Genomic DNA, 25709 nt, shown 5'->3' on the forward strand with positions numbered 1-25709 from the left:
TGTTTAAGAGTTCTTCACTAACACAGTACCCAGGAATCCTTGCTGAGAAAAAAAAAATGCTTGAAATATACTTGGTTTACACAGCTCACTTTCACTTACTTCAAGCAATCTTACACCCAGGAGAGAAGAGAGGCCATGGAAGCCTTTAACGTGGCTGAAATTCCACCATAGAAAAGTGGTGGAGTGTGTTAGGATTCACGTTCTGCAATCCTAATTCAGTAATTCTGGACTGGCTTTTTCTAATTTCCTCTCACTCTGCTCCACACACCCATGTTTGTGCTGTAGTCATAGAATCTGGCATGACTCTGTTACCTCAGAAAGAGCATGAATTACTTTCAATTTCAGTTTAAACACATCACTATACTGGAAGAGAGGACTGGCTTGCTCAGTCTTCTTTACCTTTGATAAAGGAGAGACAAAGGGCTGGAAGGAGCAAGTGAGCAAAGGGTGAGAGGCAACTGGAACCGTTCTTGGACTCCTGGTGTGTGGAGCAGGTACGTCCATCTTTTATGTGCTGTCTAAGATTGATTTCTGATTCAATGTGACAATTGAAGAAGAGCAGATTGCTTATTGTCTGGAGGGCAGAGGTCTACAGCTGGCTTTATTTGGGGAGCTACAGCTTCTCCGTTTGGATCAGTAGGGCTGCAAAGTGACAGGCACACTGTGTCTTCCTGGATGTGCTGCTTCTGGAAAGAGCCCTTATGGGATTTTGCCTGTCTTGCTTTGTCAAGCTCTGTGGCTGGCGTTTGAACTCAGAGAACAAGATATTTCCTGCCAAGGTGGTTACAGGAAATTATAACTTAAAGAGATCATTTCTTTTCATCTTTGTATCAGTCATACTTAAGAAAGCTTCACAGAGAGAGCTCTGAAAATTTATCTATGTATAGATAAATTTAGTACCCACATAGCTGATTTTTAATAACTAAAGATTTAAAATCTCATCAAAACTCTCATTCTCTCTCTCTCCTCTCACATCTGTTCTGTTTGTTGGTTTGCTTTTCATGGTTATGAAGTTGGAGCTGTTTGTAGCATTAAAAAAATGCATACCATCTGGGTTTAACAATCCCTTTGGATAATTCTTCTGTAGATCAAATTTAGAAAACCAATCCTGAGTAGGACTGAACAGCTGCACTTTGTTAATTTGAAGTTCAGAATTTTGTAGCCCATTCACAGTAAGAAATCAGAGATCTACAGATCTGTGGGTTTTTCTGTTTGTTTGTTTGCTTTTTGAGCAAAGAGAACAAAGAAGCAGTTTACTGAGGCAAAAGCAAAAAGGCATACTCAGGGGAGAGTGTGGGGGCATCCTTGTAGGGTTTTTTGATTTCATCTTTTTTCTTATTTTTATCATTGAATGGATGGTGTATTTTTGATTAGAGGTAGAATATTCATTGGAGAAGGCAATGGCACCCCACTCCAGTACTCTTGCCTGGAAAATCCCATGGACAGAGGAGCCTGGCGGGCTGCAGTCCATGGGGTCACTAGGAGTCGGACACGACTGAGCAACTTCACGTTCACTTTCCACTTTCATGCATTTTAATATTTAATTTTTCAAATCAAACTTTGCCTTAGAAAACAGTTGCAAAGAAATCTCATTTTCTTTTCATATGGATTTACCTAGTGGTCATCTTTTGCTACATTTACTTTATCTCTCTAAATATATTGGGTTGGTTAAAAAGTTGGTTCAGGTTTTTCTGTAAAATTCTAAAAAAAATAAATGGCCTATAAGAAGGGTTATTGTTAAAAGGAAAAAAAAAAACACCCCAAACCCAAATAACAAATATTGGAGATTTGCAGTTCTCCACGACTGAAGTGACGTAGCAGCAGCAGCAACAGCAGCAGCAGCAGCAGCAGCAGCAGCAGCAGTAATTAGTGATGTTGGGCATTTGTAAAAGCAGTCACATTTTGAATTGTTTGTATACCAGTTTTGTTCCAAGGAAGTCTTTCACGAAATTTGTCCTTGGTTTTGAGGTTTGGGATTAAGCTAAAGAGAAACAGTAAAGTCTTTTTAGGCTTTTCTTTTATGCATCTTTCCTGGGCCTGTGTGTGCTTTTTCAAATTTCCCATATATGTGCTTCTTTAAAATATCATAATTTTCCAGAGAGTCTTTCCTCAGGGCTTCTGATCATCTGTTGTTTGTCTTTACCCTGAAAAGGAAAAATTCAGCTTCTCCTCTCAAATTTCTGTTCTCCATATTTCACTTCTGGTCATCACTTATGCGGGCATATAATCATAGTAAACAATTTTGACATGCTAATTATTCAGAGTTAGTCCATACTCCACAGTCTACAGGTTAAGGGTTGAGTCCTTCAATTCAGACACAAATTGCAAGTCTAGGTTGTCACTTGGGCTTCTAACTGGCTATACAGTGGAGGTTCCCACAGTCTTCTCCTCAGGTTCAATAATTTGCTAGGAAGGTTTACAGAAATCAGGAAAAATAGCTTACTTGCTAGGTTACTGATTTATTAAAAAAAAAAAAAAAAAAGGATACAATCCAGGAAGAGCAAGAGAGAAGAAATGCATGAAAGTAAGAAAGGGGTAGGAGAAGGAAATGGCAACCCATTCCAGTGTTCTTGCCTGGAGAATCCCAGGGACAGAGGAGCCTGGTGGGCTGCCGTCTGTGGGGTTGCACAGAGTCAGACACGACTGAAGCGACTTAGCAGCAGCAGCAGCAAGAAAGGGGTATGGAGTTTCCATGTTCCCTCTGGACATGCTATCCTTTGGAAACCTCCATGTTCATCAAGCCAGAAGCTCTCTGAACCATTTTAGTTAGCTTTTTTTTTTCAGTTTTTTAAATAGAAGACTCATTCAATAGCTATGGTTGATTAAATCATTGGTCATTGATGATTACTCAACTTTCAGCTCTTCTTTGATCCCCAGAGGTTGGGGAATGAGGCTGAATGTTCCAAGTCTCGAATAGCATGGTTGGTTCTTTTAAATATGAACTTAGCTGGGTTTGTGCTTTATGCGGGCTTCCCAGGTAGCTCAGTGGTACAGAATTGGCCTGCCAATGCAGAAGGTGCAGGAGACAGGGGGTTCAATCTCTGGGGTGGGAAGATCCCCTGGAGTAGGAAATGGCAATGTGTTCCAGTATTCTTGCCTGGAAAATTCCATGGACAGAGGAGCCTGGTGGTCTACAGTTCATGGGGTCACAAATAGTCAGACATGACTGAGCTACTGAATAGCATCACACATATATTTTATGTATCATTGTTCATTGTTCATTTTTCTGTGACTAGGTCATGTCTGACTCTTTGGAACCCCATGGACTACAGCATGCCAGGCTTCCCTGTCCTTCACCATCTCCCAGAGTTTGCTCAAATTCATATCCATTGAATTGGTGATACTATCCAACCATCTCATCCTTTGTCTTCCCCTTCTCCTCCTGCCTTCAGTCTTTCTCAGGATCATGGTCTTTTGCAGTGAGTCAGCTCTTTGCATCAAGTGGCCAAAATATTGGAGCTTCAGCTTCAGCATTGGTCCTTCCAATGTATATTCAGGATTTATTTCTTTTAGGATTGGGGCTTGGTATGTTGTAGGCCTTTAGTGCATGGTAACAATAACTTGGATTTTATTATTATTATTATTCTTGAAGTAAAATTATAGATAGTGATAATAGTTTGTGTTTTGTTAAAAACATCATCAGAGATTTGAGGAAATGATGGAGGAAAATCTCTGTAGTATGCTCATTCTAGGTTACCTGTTGTCTCATGGAAAGTACAGAAGTCTGACTGAATTTGAAGTTGACAGATGCCTTGTATAACTCTGCCTGTAATCTTATCTCTACTAGAAAGCTCTTGTATAACTCTGCCTGTAATCTTATTTCTACTAGAAAGCTCTTCTAGGTTGCCATGGCATCAGGACCCAACATGATGGACCCCATTTGTCTGGTGGAAAATGACAATGAGATTCTGTCAGTGAACCAGAAAGCTCTACAGATTCTTGAGAAGATTTCTCAGCCAGTGGTGGTGGTGGCCATTGTAGGACTGTATCGTACAGGCAAATCCTACTTGATGAACCGTCTTGCAGGACAGAACCATGGTGAGTGTTGTACTTGGTTAGAGCCCAGTTGTTTGATTCTAGCTGACAGCTTAGTTTCCTAGTTTTCTTCCTTGGTCATGTGAAGGGAGAAACAAATTCCTTTGAATAAGCCAATCTCCCACTTCTAATTGTCACCACTAAATCACTACCTTATTGTGATCTATTATCATGTTCTCTGTTTTATTCCTGTAAAGCAAAATTTCTTCAACATATGCAAAAATCCTACCTTATCCTACCTGATTAAATACTGTGTTCTTGCAGTTGTCTTCTCACTTTCAAAACATTTTGTTTTTCATTGAATATTCTCAACAACATATAAAGATATTTCATTATCTATCATCTTAAAAATTCTTCCTGGATTTCATATCCTATTGGGGCTAAAACCTCTCGAACTCTCCTACATTTAAAAAAATAATTTTTTCTGGAAAAAATGCAATCTCAATTTCTATTTTTTACTTTTTTTCCATGCCCATATCTCACTGTAATCCACTTCTCCACTTTTGAAACTCACCATTCCTTCAAAATGCTCTTGTTACAGTTAGCCATAGCCTCTGTTTTATCTGATTCATGGATACCTCTTTGTCTCCATGCTGGTATCATTATCACAATTAATGTCCCCTTCTCCTTGAAACAGAGAACACACAAAGTAGGGCATTCTTGTTGAGGTAGAGACAGCACCATCACATGTACTTGCATTCTAGAAAGTCTGACTTTGTAACCCCTTGCTGGCTTAGATTATCTGCTGTGATTGCATATTTCTTTCTCCCCTCCCTTTGCAGGTTTCCCTCTGGGCTCCACAGTACAGTCTGAAACCAAGGGCATCTGGATGTGGTGTGTGCCCCACCCCTCCAAGGAGAACCACACCCTGGTCCTTCTGGACACCGAGGGCTTGGGGGATGTGGAAAAGGTGAGGTGGAAGGTCACAGATAAATCCTTTTTATTCTGGGTTTTCTCCTTATTGTTTGATGATTGTAGAACTTTAGCTGCTGTAGTCTACTTGTAAAATCCAGAAGTCAACTATAGTAAATGAGGCAAACTATGGTTTGTTTGAATCCCACTTCTAGGAAAAGTTATTAGATATATATTAAATCAAATATTTTATTTCTTGGCACTGCATGGATGACTTGATTTCTTTTAATAAATAATTATTGAACAGCTGAATTCTAGGCCTTTGGACTTAAGAAGGTAGATTGTGTTGGTGGTTTAGTTGCTGAGTTGTGTCTGACTCTTGTGACCCCACAGACTGTAGCCCACCAGGCTCCTCTGTCTGTGGGATTTCCCAGGCAAGAATACTGGAGTGCATTGCCATTTCCTTCTCCAGGGGATCTTCCCTGAACCAGGGATCAAACCCGAGTCTCCTGCATTACAGGTGGATACTTAGGCCCAAATAAGGTAGATATCAGTGACCAAAGTAAAGGTCTTGTTCTCAAAGACCACACATGTGCAGTCAGATTTAATAAAGGGTGATTGGTAAAGAAGCAGTTTGGAGAGAGGAGGAATTTGAACTACATTGCAATCACCAACTCCTGTCAATTTCCTGGGAGCTCTGGGCAAGAATGGTCCTTTTGAGTTGCTCTGACTTGGGACAATGGTGCTAGAAAATTATCGAAAAGTTACTTTGGGAGCCTTTCTAATTAATAGGGCTAACACCTGAAGACTCTTTCACTGGCACTCCCAACAGCTAGGGGAATAAGTCTTGAAAGGTGATCCAGGCAGGACTTGACAGTTTCCATCACTTACAGTTAAGTTATAAAGGTGTGTTGGTAAAGAAGAGGAGAAACATCAATCTGGGTGAGAGGAAGGATTTTTGATTCATCTTCTTAGCTATCAGACGAAGAGTGTATTTAAAGGTTGGAGTTAAGAGATGGGTTTACATTTTCTATGATGAAGTTCATCAACTGCTCACAGAGCAATTTAGAAAGCTGTGAGATACCTCTAGATGTGATGGTTCTATAAAACATGTTTGTCCTACAAGAAACATTTTAAGATGGATTTTTTCGGTATTTTAGCTTTCTACTAATGGGTGAAAGAAGTTACATTTCTTTGTTTCATTAACTTTAGCCTTATTTGGAAATAGTACCTAAATTTCTATAGCTTTTAATATTTCTTCCCAAAGGAGAATTAAAATTCTGTTTTTATCTTGAAAGTCATATACAAACAATGATATAGTCTTGTTGAAATAATTGATTGTTTGCCATAAATGCCACTTCTTCTTCTAATTGATTATTTGCCAAGACTGAGTTTTGGGGAAATAAAGTAATGAATAGAATATTTCCCCCCAAATTCCCATATAGAGTTGTCCTGACATAAATCAGTTTTTCCATTTGCTCTAGGCAGCAGCTTTAATACATTCTTTTACAGTAGAAATAATATATAGATTTATGCTACTATTTAGAAAATGCTATGATTTATATAAACAAATTAGCCTGGCCTTTCAGGCCCTTCATCAGGTTGCACTAGAGCTTCAAATTCACTTCTCCACTCACCCTCTGCTCCAGTCAAATGAAATAACTCTATTTTAATTATAAGACCCTGGTATTCTCCCATCTCTAATTTTGCCTCTGTGAGTGCTTCTGTCTATGGGATCACTTTCATTTCCTGAAGTCCATGTTTTACTAATTCTTTAATACTCAGTTCAAGACTTCGAGGAAGCTTTCATGTCACATTCTTTCTCCAACTTTCATAGCTCGGTTCTTCCTTTACAGACATAAATTTTAATTTAATGTTATAGCTATAAGTTTCTCTGCTTATATACATTACTAAGATGTCAGCTTTCTATAGGTACTGCCATCTTTGCTGCATTTATTGTTATGGATGTTTGTCACTTATTTGAAACAGGCGTCCTGAAAGGAATAATTTGTCATTTTTAACATTGCTTTTCGAAATCTAAGAACAGTGGGAGAGTATTGAATAACTTTCATAGATATTTAGGAGCTGACTGCGGCTCAAATCATGAACTCATTACCAAACTCAGACTCAAATTGAAGAAAGCAGGGAAAACCGCTAGACCATTCAGGTATGACCTAAATCATATCCCTTATGATTATACAGTGGAAGTGAGAAATCGATTTAAGGGCCTAGATCTGATAGATAGAGTGCCTGATGAACTATGGAATGAGGTTCGTGACATTGTACAGGAGACAGGGATCAAGACCGTCCCCATGGAAAAGAAATGCAAAAAAGCAAAATGGCTGTCTTGGGAGGCCTTACAAATAGCTGTGAAAAGAAGAGAAGCAAAAAGCAAAGGAGAAAAGGAAAGATATAAGCATCTGAATGCAGAGTTCCAAAGAATAGCAAGAAGAGATAAGAAAGCCTTCTTCAGCAATCAACGCAAAGAAATAGAGGAAAAGAACAGAATGGGAAAGACTAGAGATCTCTTCAAGAAAATTAGAGATACCAAGGGAACATTTCATGCAAAGATGGGCTTGATAAAGGACAGAAATGGTATGGACTCAACAGAAGCAGAAGATATTAAGAAGAGGTGGCAAGAATACATGGAAGAACTGTACAAAAAAGATCTTCACAACCCAGATAATCATGGTGATGTGATCACTAATCTAGAGCCAGACATCTTGGAATGTGAAGTCAAGTGGGCCTTAGGAAGCATCAATACGAACAAAGCTAGTGGAGGTGATGGAATTCCAGTAGAGCTGTTTCAAATCCTGAAAGATGATGCTGTGAAAGTGCTGCACTCAATATGCCAGCAAATCTGGAAAACTCAGCAGTGGCCACATGACTGGAAAAGGTCAGTTTTCATTTCAATCCCAAAGAAAGGCAATGCCAAAGAATGCTCAAACTACTGCACAATTGCACTCATCTCACACACTAGTAAAGTAATACTCAAAATTCTCCAAGCCAGGCTTCAGCAATACGTGAACTGTGAAATCCCTGATGTTCAAGCTGGTTTTAGAAAAGGCAGAGGAACCAGAGATCAAATTGCTAACATCCGCTGGATGATGGAAAAAGCAAGAGTTCCAGAAAAACATCTATTTCTGCTTTCTTGGTTATGCCAAAGCCTTTGACTGTGTGGATCACAAGAAACTGTGGAAAATTCTGAAAGAGATGGGAATACCAGACCACCTAACCTGCCTCTTGAGAAATCTGTATGCAGATCAGGAAGCAACAGTTAGAAGTGGACATGGAACAACAGACTGGTACCAAATAGGAAAAGGAGTACATCAAGGCTGTATATTGTCCCCATGCTTATTTAACTTCTATGCAGAGTACATCATGAGAAACGCTGGACTGGAAGAAACACAGCTAGAATCAAGATTGCTGGGAGAAATATCAATAACCTCAGATATGCAGATGACAGCACCCTTATGGCAGAAAGTGAAGAGGAGCTAAAAAGCCTCTTGATGAAAGTGAAAGAGGAGAGCAAAAAAGTTGGCTTAAAGCTCAACATTCAGAAAACAAAGATCATGGCATCTGGTCCTATCACTTCATGGGAAATAGATGGGGAAACAATAGAAACAGTGTCAGACTTTATTTTTTTGGGCTCCAAAATCACTGCAGATGGTGACTACAGCCATGAAATTAAAAGAAGCTTACTCCTTGGAAGAAAAGTTATGACCAACCTAGGTAGTATATTCAAAAGCAGAGACATTACTTTTCCGACTAGAGTCTGTCTAGTCAAGGCAATGGTTTTTCCAGGGGTCATATATGGATGTGAGTGTTGGACTGTGAAGAAGGCTGAGCGCTGAAGAATTGATGCTTTTGAACTGTGGTGTTGGAGAAGACTCTTGAGAGTCCCTTGGACTGCAAGGAGATCCAACCAGTCCATTCTGAAGGAGATCAACCCTGGGATTTCTTTGGAAGGAATGATGCTAAAGCTGAAACTCCAGTACTTCGGCCACCTCATGCAAAGAGTTGACTCATTGGAAAAGACTCAGATGTTGGGAGGGATTGGGGGCAGGAGGAGAAGGGGATGACCAAGGATGAGATGGCTTGATGGCATCACGGACTCGATGGACGTGAGTCTGAGTGAACTCCGGGAGATGGTGATGGACAGGAAGGCCTGGCGTGCTGCGATTCATGGGGTCGCAAAGAGTCAGACACGGCTGAGCAACTGAACTGAACTGAACTGAACTGATTGATTGAATATAATTTAAAAGTGCAGTTATGCCAATTCTGGTCTATTTTATATGAGCTATGATTAATAAATACGTGTGGAATGAAGAAGTACTAACACTCATCATTGAATACATAGTTACATATCAAGTACTGTACTAGATTTTATGTATATGTTATTTTCTTTCATCCATTGAGGGAAAAGAAATTCTTATGAAGATTAGAATCACTTTACATATGAAAAAGTCACAAACATAAATAATGTCTTTGTAATTGTCAAAGCTGATATCTGTATTTGCATCTGTCTTCAAACAGTGTCTATCCATGGTGAGTATGTTAACTGAAATAATACATGAAAGCATGATAGAATCAATGGATGAATGAATTTTTAATTTAGGACTAAAATCCTAAACCTTTTGTTTAAATGTGATTTCTAGGGTGACCCTAAGAATGACTCGTGGATCTTTGCCCTGGCTGTGCTTCTATGTAGCACCTTTGTCTACAATAGCACGAGCACCATCAACCACCAGGCCCTGGAGCAGCTGTAGTATCCTTCTAGAAACTGAACCTCCAAGTTTCACCGAGTGTGGTGAAAATGATAGAGTCATTTCTCCTTCTCTATCATTTAGTTGCCTTTGGTGGAGCATAGGGGACCCAGGGCCAAAGAGAGTGATGATAATACTTTTTAATTAGGGAAATGTAGGAATTGTGCAGAGGCTGTTTCTTTTCTTTAACCAAGTCCTAGTTATGTAACAGAGCTCACAGAACTCATCCAGGCCAAGTCCTCTCCAAGACCTGATGGAGTAGAAGATTCCACAGAATTTGTGAGCTTCTTTCCAGACTTTATCTGGGCTGTTCGGGATTTCACCCTGGAGCTGAAGTTGAACGGTCACCCTATCACAGAAGATCAGTACCTGGAGAATGCCTTGAAGCTGATTCCAGGTATTAGAGCATGACCCGGGCAGTGGATGGTCTAATGGAGGGTGGGATATACTAAACACTGTCTGTCATCTCTGGGGTTGTGTTGCCTTAATGGTCCGGGAGCGAGCGACAAGAATGAAGACAGAACATGAAATCTGGTGCAATGGGTCAGGGGACATGCAGCCTCTATGGGACTGAGGTGCAGAGTCCACTCTGAGTCCAGCTTTGATTCCTAATTGCAGACTACAAGACTATTTTTGATCTTATATTTCCCAAGACACTACACTGACAGTCCAGATCTCCTTGTTTTTACCCCAGGCCGTTTCCTTTTGGGCTTGTCTCAACAATCAGCAAGTGCATAGGCAGGGTTCATGCCTGACGCGGACCCGGTGTTCCAAGGTCCATGCTTTCATGATCCCAGTCACACTGCCTTCTGGGCCTGGCCTTGGGGTTTGTAACAAGGCGATTATTCTTAAGAAAAACATGAAAGATAGTTGTTAACACAGTTTCTTAATATATGCTGTTTTTCCAGGTGCTATTTCTGCGGAATTTCTCAAGGCTGTGAAAGTACATTATTAGGAATTCCCACTACATCTCCCACTTTTTGTTTTTGCAGGAGTAGATACGCCGTCCGAGCAACTTCTTTTTTCATCAGTTCTCGGATGGTTTTTCTCATGCATCTGAGGACTAGACACAAAACAGTTAAAATTTTACATCCTGATATTATAGTACCAAGCAATCCTCCTCCTAAAGTTTTAATCCACATCATGGGGTTAAGTTAATGTAAGCTTTCCTCAATTTCTTCAAGTAAATCAGTTTCTGGGAGTAATTGTAAGTGAGCATTCTGCATATTAGAAATAGTAGCCTGTAACTGGGAAATATCTAAGGATAGATTATTATAAATGTGTCCTCTCAAATGTTTAGATAATCGATCCCAAGTATATGCACTTTGATTATACATATGAGGTATGACACAAAATGAAGAGATACTCCAATCACACTTAAGATGAGTTTGTAACGTAAAATTTTGTACTTCGTCCCCTAGTAGGAGAGCTGCATTTTCTAAATCATTCACTTGTTCACTAATTTCTTGATCTGTGTGGGTTTGACTTCCCCAGGCAGAACTTGCATTTTGGCGCCACTGCTGGACAAATGTAGTCATTTATATAGTTCGATGCAGTGCCACCCCGGCTATTACTGCTGTCATGGCTATGGTAATAATTCCCATAATAGCTGCCATAAGGAGTCCAGTAAACATTTTGGAATGTTGTAGTACTTTCTTTATAACTTTTAAAAGGATGTGTTTCAGAAGAGCCTTCCCAAGGTCTGGTTTGATTTACTGGAAGCCATATTCCCCATCTCCTTCTTCATATAACAAATGAGCAATTAGAATTATAAAGTGAAGAATTTAAGCAAGTATATAATTTCAATCCTGGCAAAAAACTTCTTGCACACTTTCATTGATAGAAATTGTTCTTTTCAAGAGTACATAAGGATCTCTCACACAAGCCTGAATATAAAATGTCCAGTTTGCACTGGTATTAAATGTCAGGGAATAACATGCATCCCAAATTTGGAAATTTTTAAGACTTAAAGCCAATTTCCAAATCTCTCCTTGCCCTATTCCTTGATCGAATTGTGAGAAGCGGGGAGACATGCCACTACCATGCCATATAATTGGATGATCTAAATGAGTGGTAATGTCAGTACGGTGAAAGACGTTTTGCAGTCTCCAACACAGCCTTTTGTGAGAATTGCAGGACTGATTGTGATGAGAGCAATTAGAGACTGCCTACCCCTTAGGGGACCAGTCCCATACAATTCCATAGGAACCATTAATCAAAATTACTCCCTCAGTTCCACAACAATTATCCCACTGAATATGATTTTGTTTTTTAGTGCATAGCTTGAGATGCTTGCATAAAGGTCTGTTTGATTTGGTGTCATTGTCGGGTTCTGAGTTGTTATAAGCAAAACTCAGACCAGAGAGAAGATGTAGCTAAATCTTAGTATAGTTGCTATTTAAAGAATTGGTGGACAGCCAGGCTTGCACAGATAATTTAAGACATCCTGTAGCTGGTCCTACACAAATTGGCCAGGATTCATACCCATAAGCAACACTGAAGGGAGTCCCTTCCTCTTGTTTAAAAAGAGGAAGGCGTGTAGCTTTAGGTCCTGATATCCAGGAAAAATCATTAACATAAATGAGGATCATAGAATCTCCCCAATCAACAGGTTTTTGTAATGGGGGGTTAGGTATCAGTTCAGTTCAGTTCAGTCGCTCAGTCGTGTCTGACTCTTTGCAACCCCATGAATCGCAGCATGCCAGGCCTCCCTGTCCATCACCAACTCCTGGAGTTCACTCAGACTTGCATCCATTGAGTCCGTGATGCCATCTAGCCATCTCATCCTCTGTTGTCCCCTTCTCCTCCTGCCCCCAATCCCTCCCAGCATCAGAGTCTTTTCCAATGAGTCAACTCTTGGCATGAGGTGGCCAAAGTACTGGAGTTTCAGCTTTAGCATCATTTCTTCCAAAGAAATCCCAGGGTTGATCTCCTTCAGAATGGACTGGTTGGATCTCCTTGCAGTCCAAGGGACTCTCAAGAGTCTTACATGCCCAATAAGTATAATTTTTAGATTCAGCTGTTGCTAGGGGTATGTATACTCACTGCGGTGGTGATAAGAGCAAACATGGCAACACCCGGGTTGTTAGGAGTGACAGCTTTCTCTTCATTTTCTAAGATCTCCTAGATTTCTGTGTTCATCTTTTAATTTGTCCCCAAGTGGGGATCTTGTTCTGATGTGTTGACAGGAGGGGAATCGTTATCTTCGTTTCAAACTCATGCTTTTGAAACTCATTACTGGGATCTCTACATCCCATGTGAAGCATCTCTTCTGTGGGAGTTCACTCATGATATGGTTTCAGAAGATGCAAGGGAATCCAAACGCGTGTTTCTGAATCACTAGTGAAACACAAGCGAAACCCCTTCCCCAGGTTATCAGATTCCCCCTATGCCATGAATGTGTTTCTGGATCATACCACCAAACAGGTGGTTTGGGGCGAATTTCTTTTTGTTCCTTTATAAAATGCCATTCTGCTGCAGTGAAATCATTATCTTGATGCAAAAAATTTAAAGTAAATAGTGCTTTATATAATTTTTGCTGTGGTGGAAGTGACATTCCATTTCCCCCTTTCTGTTTTTATAACATTTCCTTAAGAATCTGTTAGCTTGTTCCACAATAGCTTATCGTTGGGGATTATAGGGAATTTCTGTATGATGTTTTCATAGACCAAGCCTTAAAAAAATCCCTAAAAGCAGAACTATTGTAAGCTGGGCCATTGTCTGTTTTTATATGGGAGGCCCATAGTAGCAAAGCAGCTACGCAAATGTGAAATAACATGTCTTGTAGATTCTCCAGAGCAAGCAGTTGCCCAGATAAATTTAGAGTTAATATCAACTGTGACATGTACATAAGCAAGTTTTCCAAAAGACGAGTTACGTCCATCTGCCAGATATGACTTGGCCTCAGGCCACGAGGATTAATTTCCCCAGTTTCTGTTGGAGACATGGTTATTGCAACCATCTGACATGTAGACAAGTGCTCACAATCTGTTTAGCTTGAGCCCAAGTGATGTGAAACTTGGTTTTTAAATATTTTGAATTACAATGTGTCAGGTCATGAAAGGCTGATGCCTCTGTGAAGGCTGGAAATAAAAGGGCGTCGGCTTGAGTATTTCCTTCTGTTAAAGGCCCTGGTAAAATAGTATGAGCCTGAATATGAGTAATGTAGAATGGAAACTGTCAGTGTCTAATCACCTGTTGTAAATTTGTAAAAAGTGTATACAATGTGGATGGGATAGTATCCTTAATAGTTGCTGTTTATATATGTTTAGTGACATGTACAGAATATTAAGAATCAGATAAGATATTAATTGCTTGGGGAGTATTTTGTGATATGTGTATAATAGCTAGAACTTTTGCTTGTTGTGCAGAATATCCAGGTGTTTCAATTACTAGCATAAACGTGCCTAAATATCCTGCTTTCCCTCAGCTAGTGCCATCTGTAAAATTGAGAGAAACAGACGGAATGGGGTGACACTAGTCATTCTAGGCAAAATCCATCTTGTTTGTTTTAAAAACTGCAAGATATAGGCAAATCAGGATAGTGGTTGCCAATATGTCCAACATATTGGACAGCTAAAGCTTGTTGCCAAGATTATGGATAATGAATTTTGAAGAGAGTATTTTAATTCCTTGGAAGTTGGTGTATTCCAAATAAGGCAGGGATCATGTCCAGTAAACTGTTGAACACACTCTTTTCCTTTTAGAATTATATTGGCTACCATATCTAAGTAAAGGGTAATAAATTTTGTTTGTAAATTAGCTAAGAATATCCATAAAACTATTAAAGGAGTTTGCATAATCAACCCAGTAGGGGAATGAGGGGTGGGGAAGACAAACAACTGAAGAGGCTCTTAAGGGTCTATTCTGTCTATTTGGCAGTTTTATACAGCTTGTTCTATAATTGCTAGTTTTTTCTCAGCCTCAGGAAATTTTTGTTGGGAGCTATTAAGCTCTGGATTTTCTCTTAATAGAATAAATGGGATAGAGAATAAAGTGGAATCCCTAATTTAGGCCGAATCCAGTTAACATCTCCTAGTAATTTTTGTAAGTCATTCAAAGTTTTAATTGAGTCTCTGCGTATCTGCCTCTTTTGGTTTGATTGTAGTATGAGTGACTTTATTTTCTGAGTACTGAAAAGGTTCAGTGTATTGTAATTTATCAGGAGCTATATACAAGCCAGTACATTCCAAACATTCCTTTAGCTTTAAAAACATTCCTATAGGCTATCAATTTCAGGTAGGCACATAGTATATCATCCGTATAATGAATGATATATGCATAAGGGAATTGCTGTCGCATTGGATGTAAAGCCTTGGCTACAAAATTTTGACAAATAGTGGGACTGTTAAGAATACCTTGAAGTAATACTGTCCATTGAAATCTTTTGTGTAGCTCCTTTAAATTAATGGAAGGAACTGAAAAAGCAAATCTAGGTTTATCATCAGGATGTAAAGGACTAATTAAAAAACAATCTCTAAGATCAATAGCAAACAAATGCAAATTTCTTGGAATCATACTAGGATTAGGTAGACCAGGCTGCAAAGCACCCATTAAAACAATAACAGCATTAACAGCTCTCAGATCAGTAAGCATTCTCCATTAACCAGATTTCTTTCGTATAATGAACACTGGAAAATTCCAAGGGCTGAAGGATTCAATAATATGTCCTTTGTTAAGTTGTTCATTAATTCATGTAAAGCGTGCATTTTTTTGTTTTGTTTTGTTTTGTTTTAGGGGCCACTGCTCTATCTACACAAATGATCTGTTTTCCAATTAGGAGGTATGGGTGTGGGTGGGGGAAGATTAATAGGAGCAGTGGCCACTGGCGAAAAGAGGGTGGTTTGAAATCTTAAATAGTCAAAGGATAAATTCTTCCTTGTTGATTTTTGCCCAGTCCCAATCCTGGTATATAACCTTGATTGAACATAATTTGGTGACTGACCTTGCTATATTGATTTGGAGGACGAGGGGGAGGAGATGGAGGAAAAAAATCCCTCATCATCTTCTTCGGGAGCTGAAGGAGCAGATTTTGCAGATGGGTTCCCCTTTCCCTCAACTCCACATACTCTGAACTTTGAGGTTATTCAAGAGAATTATCATCATTTTCATCAAAAAAATCAGAAGTCTGCAAAGGTTCCAGTACTGAGTTAATTAATGCCCACATACTCCAAATAGAAATAAGGAGTGGAGTTCCTTTTGCATGTTCTTTTTTAAACTTGGCTCCAACCTTTTCCCAGACTTTTAAATCCAAGGCTCCTATTGATGAGAACCAGCAGCAATATTTATCTATTGCTTGCAACAATTCTAATAATCCCCCTTCACAAATAGAAGTTCCTCTTCCTTTCAAGAGTTGTCTTAATAAACAAATATGTGGGTGATAGTGTTCTACAGTCTCAACATTTCCCATTTTCAGTTAGTTCAGTCACTTAGTCATGTTCGACTCTTTGTGACCCCATGGACAGCAACACACCAGGCCTCCCTGAGTTTACACACCAACTCCCAGAGTTTACTCAAACTCATGTCCATTGAGTCCGTGACGCCATCCAACCATCTCATCCTCCGTCGTCACCTTCTCCTCTTGGCCTTCAATCTTTCTCAGCATCAGGGTCTTTTCAAACGAGTCAGTTCTTCGCATCAGGTGGCCAAAGTATTGGAATTTCAGCTTCAGTATCAGTCCTACCAATGAATATTCAGGACTGATTTCCTTTAGGATGGACTGGTTGGATCTCCTTGCAGTTCAAGGGACTCTCAAGAGTCTTCTCCAACACCACAGTTCAAAAGCATCAATTCTTTTGTGTTCAGCTTTCTTTATAGTCCAACTCTCACATCCATACATGGCTACTGGGAAAACCATAGCCTTGACTAGATGGACCTTTGTGTTGACAAAGTAATGTCTTTGCTTTTTAATATGCTGTCTATATTGGTCATAGCTTTTCTTCCAAGAAATAAGTCTTTTAATTTCGTGGTGGCAGTCAATATCTGCAGTGATTTTCTTCTACTTCTAAGTCACTTCAGTCATGTCCAACTCTGTGTGACCCCATAAACAGCAGCCCACCAGGCTCCCCCGTCCCTGGGATTTTCCAGGCAAGAACACTGAACTGGGTTGCCATTTCCTTCTCCAATGCATGAAAGTGAAAAGTGAAAGGGAAGTCGCTCAGTCATGTCTGACTCTTAGTGACCCCATGGACTGCAGCCTACCAGGCTCCTCCGTCCATGGGATTTTCCAGGCAAGAGTACTGGAGTGGGTGCCTTTGCCTTCTCCACAGTGATTTTGGAGCCCCCCAAATAAAGTCTGTCACTGTTTACACTGTTTCTCCATTTGCCATGAAGTGATGGGACCAGATGCCATGATCTTAGTTTTCTGAATGTTGAGCTTTAAGCCAAAATTTTCGCTCTCTTATTCCACTTTCATCAAGAGGCTATTTAGTTCCTCTTCACTTTTTGCCATAAGGGTGGTGTCATCTGCATATCTGAGGTTATTGATATTTCTCCCAGCAATCTTGAGTCCAGCTTGTGCTTCATCCAGCCCAGCGTTTCTCATGATGTACTCTGCATAGAAGTTAAATAAGCAGGGTGACAATATACAGCCTTGACGTACTCCTTTCCCTATTTGGAACCAGCCTGTTTTTCCATGTCCAGTTCTGACTGTTGCTTCCTGACCTGCATACAGGTTTCTCAAGAAGCAGGTTAGATGGTCTGGTAGTCCTGTCTCTTTCAGAATTTTCCACAGTTTGTTGTGATCCACACAGTCAAAGGCTTTGGCATAGTCAATAAGCAGAAATAGATGTTTTTCTGGAACTCTCTTGCTTTTTCAATGATCCAGCAGATGTTGGCAATTTGATCTCTGGTTCCTTTGCCTTTTCTAAAACCAGCTTGAACATCTGGAATTTCATGGTTCATGTATTATTGAAGCCTTGGAGAAGTTTGATCATTACTTTACTAGCATGTGAGATGAGTGGACTTGTGCAGTAGTTTGAGCATTCTTTGGCATTGCCTTTCTTTGGGATTGGAATGAAAACTGACCTCTTCCAGTCCTGTGGCCACTGCTGAGTTTTACCATTTTAACCCTGTAAATGCTTGAAGACTTACCAGCAGGAATTTTCAGAGGCCTCTCAACTGTCCCAGGTTCTGTGTTGCTGTAATTTCACTTTTGCTCCTAATGGTCTTTCGCTCCAGCCCTAAGTTGGGTGCCAATTGTTGCCCTAATGGTCAGGGAGCAAGCGACAAGAATGAAGACAGAACATGAGATCTGGTGCAATGGGTCAGGGTACATGCAGCCTCTATTGGACTGAGGTGAGGGTCCACTCTCAGTCCAGCTTTTATTTTTAATTGCAGACTACCAGACTATTTTTGATCTTATATTTCCCAAGACACTACACTGACATAGTCCAGATCTCCTTGTTTTTATCCGAAGCAGTTCCCTTTGGGGCTTGTCTCGGGAATAGTCATCAGGTGGGTAGGCAGCATTCATGCCTGATGCTGACCCAGTGTTCCTAGGTCCATGCTTTCATGATCCCAGTCATACTCCCTTCTGGGTCTGGCCTTGGGGTTTGTAACAAGGAGATTATTCTTAAGAAAAACATGAAAGATAATCATTAACACAGTTTCTTAATATATGCTGTTTTTCCAGGTGCTATTTCTATGGAATTTCTCAAGGCTGTGAAAGTACATTATTAGGAATTCCCTCTACAGGGCTGCATTTGTACTTGAGACTAGATCAATATCTGTAGGAATCGTGGCTGGAAAGTGGGTTGCAAAGCTCTAGCCACTGGAGTTGATGTTCATTTAAGAAAAGTAAAGTGTAAGGTGAAGTGAAATTATTCAAAATCAATTTGTTTTTTTATGCCATTTGTAAATTAGCATCCAGATTACAATGGGTGCTAAAGCCTTCAAAAGACCAGACTCCTGTGTTTCTTATTTTGGCTTCTGCTTTTCTTTGTTGAGGAAGACAACTGACCAGATACTTGTCAGCATGAAATTATAATGAAAAGTCTATCTAATAAAAAAAAACAACAACTGCATTTCACATAGGTAGATCTTATTCTCAAAGAGGGATCTTTCTAATCCTGTATAGTTATGTGCTAGGCTAAGTCGTTTCGTCACGTCCGACTCTGCGATTCTATGGACCATAGCCCTCCAGGCTCCTCTGCCCTTGGGATTCTCCAGGGAAGAATTCTGGATTGGGTTGCCATGTCCTCTTCCAGGGCATCTTCCCAACCCAGGGATCGAACCCACATCTCTTACGTCTCCTGCACTGGCAGGCAGGTTCTTTACTGCTAGTACCACCTGGGAATATCATGTAAAAAATGACTTAATGTTCTAAATAAACCTGATGAAGTGTGCGTCTTTTCAATCTATGCCTTTTCAATATTTCTGATAATTTTTAGAACACTCATTTTACCTTCTTCATCCCAGCTTTCTCCTGATTCTCACATATTTATTTGTGCTTTAATTACAAATTAATGAATTATTTTAATGGGTTACATTTACAGTGGGTATATCTGATGAAACCTTGAGAGAGATATCAATTCTGATTTACTCATTCTTGCTTTAATTTTTTTATTTATGCTTTCTCAAAATATCTATTGAGAAATTGTCTAGTCAGAAAAGGACAACTGTCAGATCAAATATAATAGTTTTTGTCAAAGAGTTGATTGATTAGTGGTGACATCTTAAAATTGCATTTTAGTTACATTTATCCTTCAGAGGTTTTTGCTAAAAATTAGCTAACTCTGTACCAAGTATTTTTTAGCATCAAATCGTTTTCTCTAAACAATCAGGGTGTCATTCCCAATATTTCGAGTATTGTCCCTTAACCCTTGTTTATAGCTCTTCTTGGCCACATGGCTCAATTCCTGCATGAGACTCAGTTCAGTTCAGTTCAGGTCAGTCGCTCAGTCATGTCTGACTCTTTGCGACCCCATGAATCGCAGCACGCCAGGCCTCCCTGTCCATCACCAGCTCCCAGAGTTCACTCAGACTTACGTCCATCGAGTCAGTGATGCCATCCAGCCATCTCATCCTCGGTCATCCCCTTCTCCTGCCCCCAATCCCTCCCAGCATCAGAGTCTTTTCCAATGAGTCAACTCTTCACATGAGGTGGCCGAAGTACTGGAGTTTCAGCTTTAGCATCATTCCTTCCAAAGAAATCCCAGGGTTGATCTCCTTCAGAATGGACTGGTTGGATCTCCTTGCAGTCCAAGGGACTCTCAAGAGTCATCTCCAACATCACAGTTCAAAAGCATCAATTCTTCGGCGCTCAGCCTTCTTCACCTCCCACATTGTAGGGAGACGCTTTACCGTCTGAGTCACCAGACCATGAGACTAAGGAGAGCTAAAATTTACATTTGAACTTTCATCCTTTTACCCATTAGTTCAGTAAATATCTAAGAGACAACTGCTCTATACGGTGCAGGTCTGCAGATATCACTTTTAGGTTTCTTTTATTGAATCAGATGTCTCCCTAAATTCTCTCCAAAGTTATATCAATGGTGAAAGTTTTATGTGCAAGGAAGTGCTGAATGTTTATGTTAAATAAGCTATTAGCATAGAAGACAGCAAAGAAATGCAAATCCCTGTCCTGAACACCAGGAGCTCCCTTGTTTCAAAAGTCTTCCCACTCTAATCTGTTTTTCTGTCCTTCAGGTAAGAATCCCAAAGCCAGAACATCCAATCTACCCAGAGAGTGTATCAGGCATTTCTTTCCAACACGGAAGTGTTTTGTGTTTGGTTGGCCAACAAACGACAAAGAACTCCTATACAATATTGAGAATGTGTCTGAAGACCAACTGGATCCTAAATTCCTGGAACAAACAAACAATTTCTGTTCTTACATCTTCACCAATGCAAAAATCAAGACCCTCAAAGAGGGGATCATGGTCACTGGGAATCGTGAGTCTCTTTTTCCTGATTCCATGGGGGTTGATGTGTGCTGAATATTTTATATAATGTGTTTTTCAGTATTTTTGTTTGATTCTATATGGAATTTGGGTTTTACAGACACTCATACTCCATAAAGAAATGTGTATGCTTCATAATTATCTTACTTTGGGGAATTTACAAATCCCTTCCTTAAATGGCAAGTTTTGTCACTGAAATCTGTGGCTTCCACTTATCTGAAAAATTTCTCTACTGAGAAAAAACTCACTATCAGGGTATAAAAACAGAATCTTCCATTTTCTGAAGTCCTATATAGTAAGTGTTCTTTGCAAGTAGAATACAAAAGATATTTTGGAAGATTCAGTTCAGTTCAGTTGCTCAGTCATGTCTGACACTTTGTGACCCCATGCACTGCAGCACATCAAGCTTCCCTGTCCATCACCAACTCCTGGAGCTTGCTCAAACTCATGTCCAAACTCATGTTGGTAATGCCATCCAACCACCTCATCCTCTGTCGTCCCCTTCTCTTCCTGCCTTCTATTTTTCCCAGCATCAGGGTCTTTTCAAATGAGTCAGTTCTTTCCATCAGGTGGCCAAAATATTGGAGCTTCAGCCTCAGTATCAGTCCTTCCAATGAATATTCAGGACTGATTTCCTTTAGGATGGACTGGTTTGATCTCCTTGAGATCCAAGGGACTCCCAAGAGTCTTCTCCAGCACCCAGTTCAAAATCATCGATTCTTTGGCACTTGGTTTTCTTTATGGTCCAACTCTCACATTCATATACAACTATTGGAAAAACCATAGCTTTGACTAGACAAATCTTTGTTGGCAAAATAATGTCTCTGCTTTTTAATATGCTATCTAGGTTGGTCATAGCTTTTCTTCCAAGGAGCAAGCATCTTTTAATTTTAAGTGTCTTTTAATTTTTTGGAAGATCAGAGTGGACCAAAAATAAATACTAGTCCATAAATCACTGAAAAATCCATTCAAAGCCTCAGAACTGTGAGTAAACATAGTCTGATATACCCTGTCTCATCTTAATACCTATGCAATCTATTTTGCTTTTAATATTTCAGATGCCTCCTAGTTTGTTTCATAGAGGTAGATTTTCAATTTTTTATGCACTGTGGGCTGGAAAACCATAAAAATAAAGAGTCAGTAAGAAAATGAAGGTAGTGATAGTAGAAGGGGGTACAGTGTGTGTGTGTGTGTGTGTGTGTGTGTGTGTGTGAGTCTCAGAATCTTGGTGCCTATTGATTGATAACTTAATATTTATCCCTTAAATGTCCTGACTTACTTAGGACTGAGGACTCTGGTTGTGACCTATGTGGATACCATCAACACCGGAGCTGTACCTTGCTTGGAGAATGCAGTGACAACTCTGGCCCAGCTGGAAAACTCAGCAGCTGTGCAGAAGGCAGCTGACCACTACAGTGAGCAGATGGCCCAGCGACTGAGCCTCCCCACAGAGACGCTCCAGGAGCTGCTGGAGGTGCACGCAGCCTGTGAGAGGGAAGCCATTGCCATCTTCATGGAGAGCTCCTTCAAGGACAAAGATCAGGAATTCCAGAGGGGTCTTGTGGTAATTTGTCTTTGTATTTACCATTTTCCCCCCTCCCCTTGAATAATGAAGCCTAGCAGTGCCCTTAGGGTCCTCGTGGTTCATCCCTCACTCAAGGATGAAGTAGTCTGTGGTCACGTGAGGGACAGAGTTTCAAAGGACTTCATTTTCTTCTTTTTTTTACCAAATCTTGGGAAGTTTATCTGGAAATGTCTCTCATCTCTGCTGTAAAACCAGTATAGATATCCTTTGGAAGTAAATACTTCTGCAGATTCCAGTGCTGTCCTGGGCACACACACAAGTCATTCTTAAGTTGATTTCTTTTTCTTTGAACACACTCTTTTTATCAGGAACTAAAATTTTTCTAATCAGACTTTTATTCCAAGCCATTTTCAACTTCGATTGCTCCTTGCTATATCATTGAAAATAGAATCACTGAGCGTTGCAACTGCAAAGAACCACAGAGAAGAGATAATGCAACTCCAACATTTCAGATGAAGAACCTGAAGGGAAGCTGAAAAAATTTCCTGTGCTCTATCAGAGTTTTCAGAGTTGTGATAGATCAGGTCTTGTGATTGCTTTTTTATTTGATTAAAAAATATATATTTTTCTCATGAGGACAGCAGTTAGACCAATCCTTCTACTACATTCTTTGAAATTTTATCTCCTCTTTTCATTTTTCTGGTGACATCTCTCTATATTTCCCTTGCAGGAAGTCATAAAGAATAAGAAGGAGGGTTTCATGCTGCAGAATGAAGAGGCATCTATCAAATACTGCCAGGCTAAGCTTGATGCGCTTTCCAAGGCCCTAATGGAAAGCATATCAGCAGGTGCTTTCTCTGTTCCTGGAGGGCACAAACTCTACAGGAAAGCAATGGATAGATTACAACAGGACTACTGCCAAGTGCCCAGGAAAGGAGTAAAGGTGAGGAACAAGGGGAGCATGGGGAGCCTACAGAATAGAGTCCAGAGGGTCTCCTGAAAATCTGAGAGCAAAACACCAAGTGTGGGTAATGAGAGAACATGGGGAAATCATGAAAGCTTTAGGTCTTAAGATTCATTATATGAAATTCATTAATAACTACATTTGTACCTTTTTATTAGACTCCATATATAAGTGATATCATATGATATTTGCTTTCTGTCTCTAACTTACTTCACACAATTTGATAGTCTCTAGGTCCATCCATATTGCTGCAAATGACATTACTTTGTTCTTTTTTATGGCTGAGTGATATTCCATTTATGTATATCTTTTTTATCTATTCCTCTGTTGATGGACATTTAGGTTGCTTCCATGCCTGGTTATTGTAAATAGTGCTTCAGTGAACATTGGGATACATGTGTCTTTCCAAATTTTGGTTTTCCTGGAGTATATGACCAAGCATGGGATTCCTGGATCTTTCCTTAGACCCTTTAATCCTTCAAATGACATTAAGTTGCATCTATGCTTATTGTCATCATCTTAAAGATCTGAACTGAGAGGCTTAGCAGGTTAAACAAAGTTGCCTTAAGTTTTAGCCAGCAAGTAGCAGGGGAAAACAGCAGCACAGTTTAGAGGCAATATTTCACACTGGGAAGACAAACATATAAAAGTACTGGAGATCTTGGGTTTATAGAACTGAAGATAGTTCTGACTGGCTGGAGTCTAGAGTGGCTAGAAGGAAGTAGCACTGGGAGGGAGATGGGAGGAAGACAGGTCACTCTAAGGAGCTTAGACTTGTAGGGAACTACTGTGAAATTTTAAACATGAAGAAAAATTGTGTGGATGTGACTGTTTTTGCACTAATCTCCCCAATGGAAATCTAAGTTCTGTGTTCTTTCTTGGTTCCTCAGGAAAATGAGGTCCTCCAGAGCTTTCTGCAGTCACAGGTGGCAGTTGAGAAATCCATCCTGCAGGCAGATAAAGCCCTCACTGATGGGGAGAAGGCTGTAGCAGGTATGGGGTAGGGTTTGGCTCACAGGGGAATGGGTAGGCTTGGGCAGTGCCCTCTGACAGGTGTGAGACTAAAACCCTGGTACAAAGAGATTCCCCTCCATCTGTGGAACAACTCTGCTACATCTGAAAACAGTAAAAGGAATTATGCAATCACAACGGGGTTAGACATCAGCCAGACTCCCATCACATTCTGGAATATGCTTTTGGTGATGTGGACAAGGCAAGGAATTCAGAGATTTCCCACCTCCCTTTCCTACTTTATCTTAATCTCTGAGGTCAGGAGGGTAGATATCAATCCTTACCTTATTTTCTTCCCTCTCTAAAACCTTCCTGGGGCAGAGGAGCGGGCCAGGAATGAGACAGCTGAGAAGGAACGGGAGCTGCTAAGACAGAAACTGCAGGAGCAGCAGCAGGAGATGGAGGCGCAAGAGAGGAGTCTCCAGGAAAACATAGCCCAGCTGACAGAGAAGCTGGCAAGGGAAAGAGAAAACCTACTGAGAGAGCAGACTATGATGCTGGGGCATAAGCTGAAGGTAAGTCAGGCTGTGGCCTTAGTTGTGCTCGATGGTCATTACCCTGGGACCTCAGGAAGCGTTGGGTGAAGGTTACAGCAAGACCATGGAGGGAAGCACCATTGCCATTTACTGCTTGTGATTCATTAAAACCCCAAAGCCTTTGAATCCTTCCAAAGTCTTTGAATGCTATTTTGTATGTAGACTCTGGAGACTTCAAGAGGCCTAGGGCCTCTGTAAGCCATCAGAGAATATAAACACAGTTTGTATTTATAAACCCTATTATAAAATTTGGGGAGTTTTAAAATGATCTCATGAGGCTTGGTTAAATGGATATTCCAACCACACGTATTTAACTGGTTTGCTTTACGAGGGTCACTGTCAGTTACCCTGCTACCACCCAAAGGCCCTATCTATGCTGACATAGAACTATCAGCAACGCCCAGACTTAACAAACACAGGGCAGGGACAGCTTCTAAGCGTGCTGCCTTGTCTCCAGGGGTGGATGCCCAAGCTATCGTGTGGCAAAAGGGAAACTCTCTCACTGTCCATCTGGGTGTGTTTAGAACAGATGTCTATGATTTGGGTGACTATACCATCCTGAGTGGGGCTGAGACTTAGTGCAATCACACCTGACATCTTTTGCCTAGACAATGTATTTGTCCTCACATCAGGCTTAGCTTCATGGGCTAAACCCAATGGTGTATGAGTAGTAGTAAGACTGTAAACTACAATTTCTCTTAATGTTCAGGTCAAAACTGGTAGATATTCTGTTTATAAAATTCTCCTTCCATGATTGAGTAAGAGAGAACAATGTTAGGAACAAAACAGACAGTTTGATGAAGTTTTAAAATTTGAGAAAATGTAATCCTTGAGAAGAATGGGAATTTAAAAATTTTTACTCCTCTTCTCACTCTTTTTTTTTTTTTTTTTTAGGCCCAGGAAGCTCTGCTTAAAGAAGGATTTAGACAGAAATCTGAGAATATGAGTGCAGAGATAAATCATTTGAGAAATATGATTGATAACACTAATGATGGTAATGCTTCCTGGATTGCACTAGTCTTGGACAGATTTGGCAAAGAGATTGCTTCAGTATTGTGTGCTCCAGGCAAACTTCTTGGTCATATTGTGAGAGGCGTGAGCTCCCTATTTAAAAAGTAG

At 40.2% G+C, this 25709-nt stretch overlaps 1 protein-coding gene across 1 annotated transcript; it reads left to right on the forward strand.

The window, feature by feature from the left end:
* Positions 1-421: 421 nt before the first annotated feature.
* On the forward strand, positions 422-25709 carry LOC128044720 (guanylate-binding protein 6-like). The gene is made up of 11 exons (XM_052637124.1): positions 422-494; positions 3830-4038; positions 4818-4945; positions 9546-9655; positions 9854-10050; positions 20301-20546; positions 21838-22118; positions 22810-23022; positions 23934-24036; positions 24376-24569; positions 25485-25709. Exons 2-11 carry the CDS (start codon positions 3849-3851, stop codon positions 25707-25709), a joined length of 1887 nt encoding a protein of 628 aa, XP_052493084.1. The 5' UTR covers positions 422-494; positions 3830-3848.

Source organism: Budorcas taxicolor, chromosome 3 (assembly GCF_023091745.1).
Source record: "Budorcas taxicolor isolate Tak-1 chromosome 3, Takin1.1, whole genome shotgun sequence".
NCBI lineage: Eukaryota > Metazoa > Chordata > Mammalia > Artiodactyla > Bovidae > Budorcas > Budorcas taxicolor.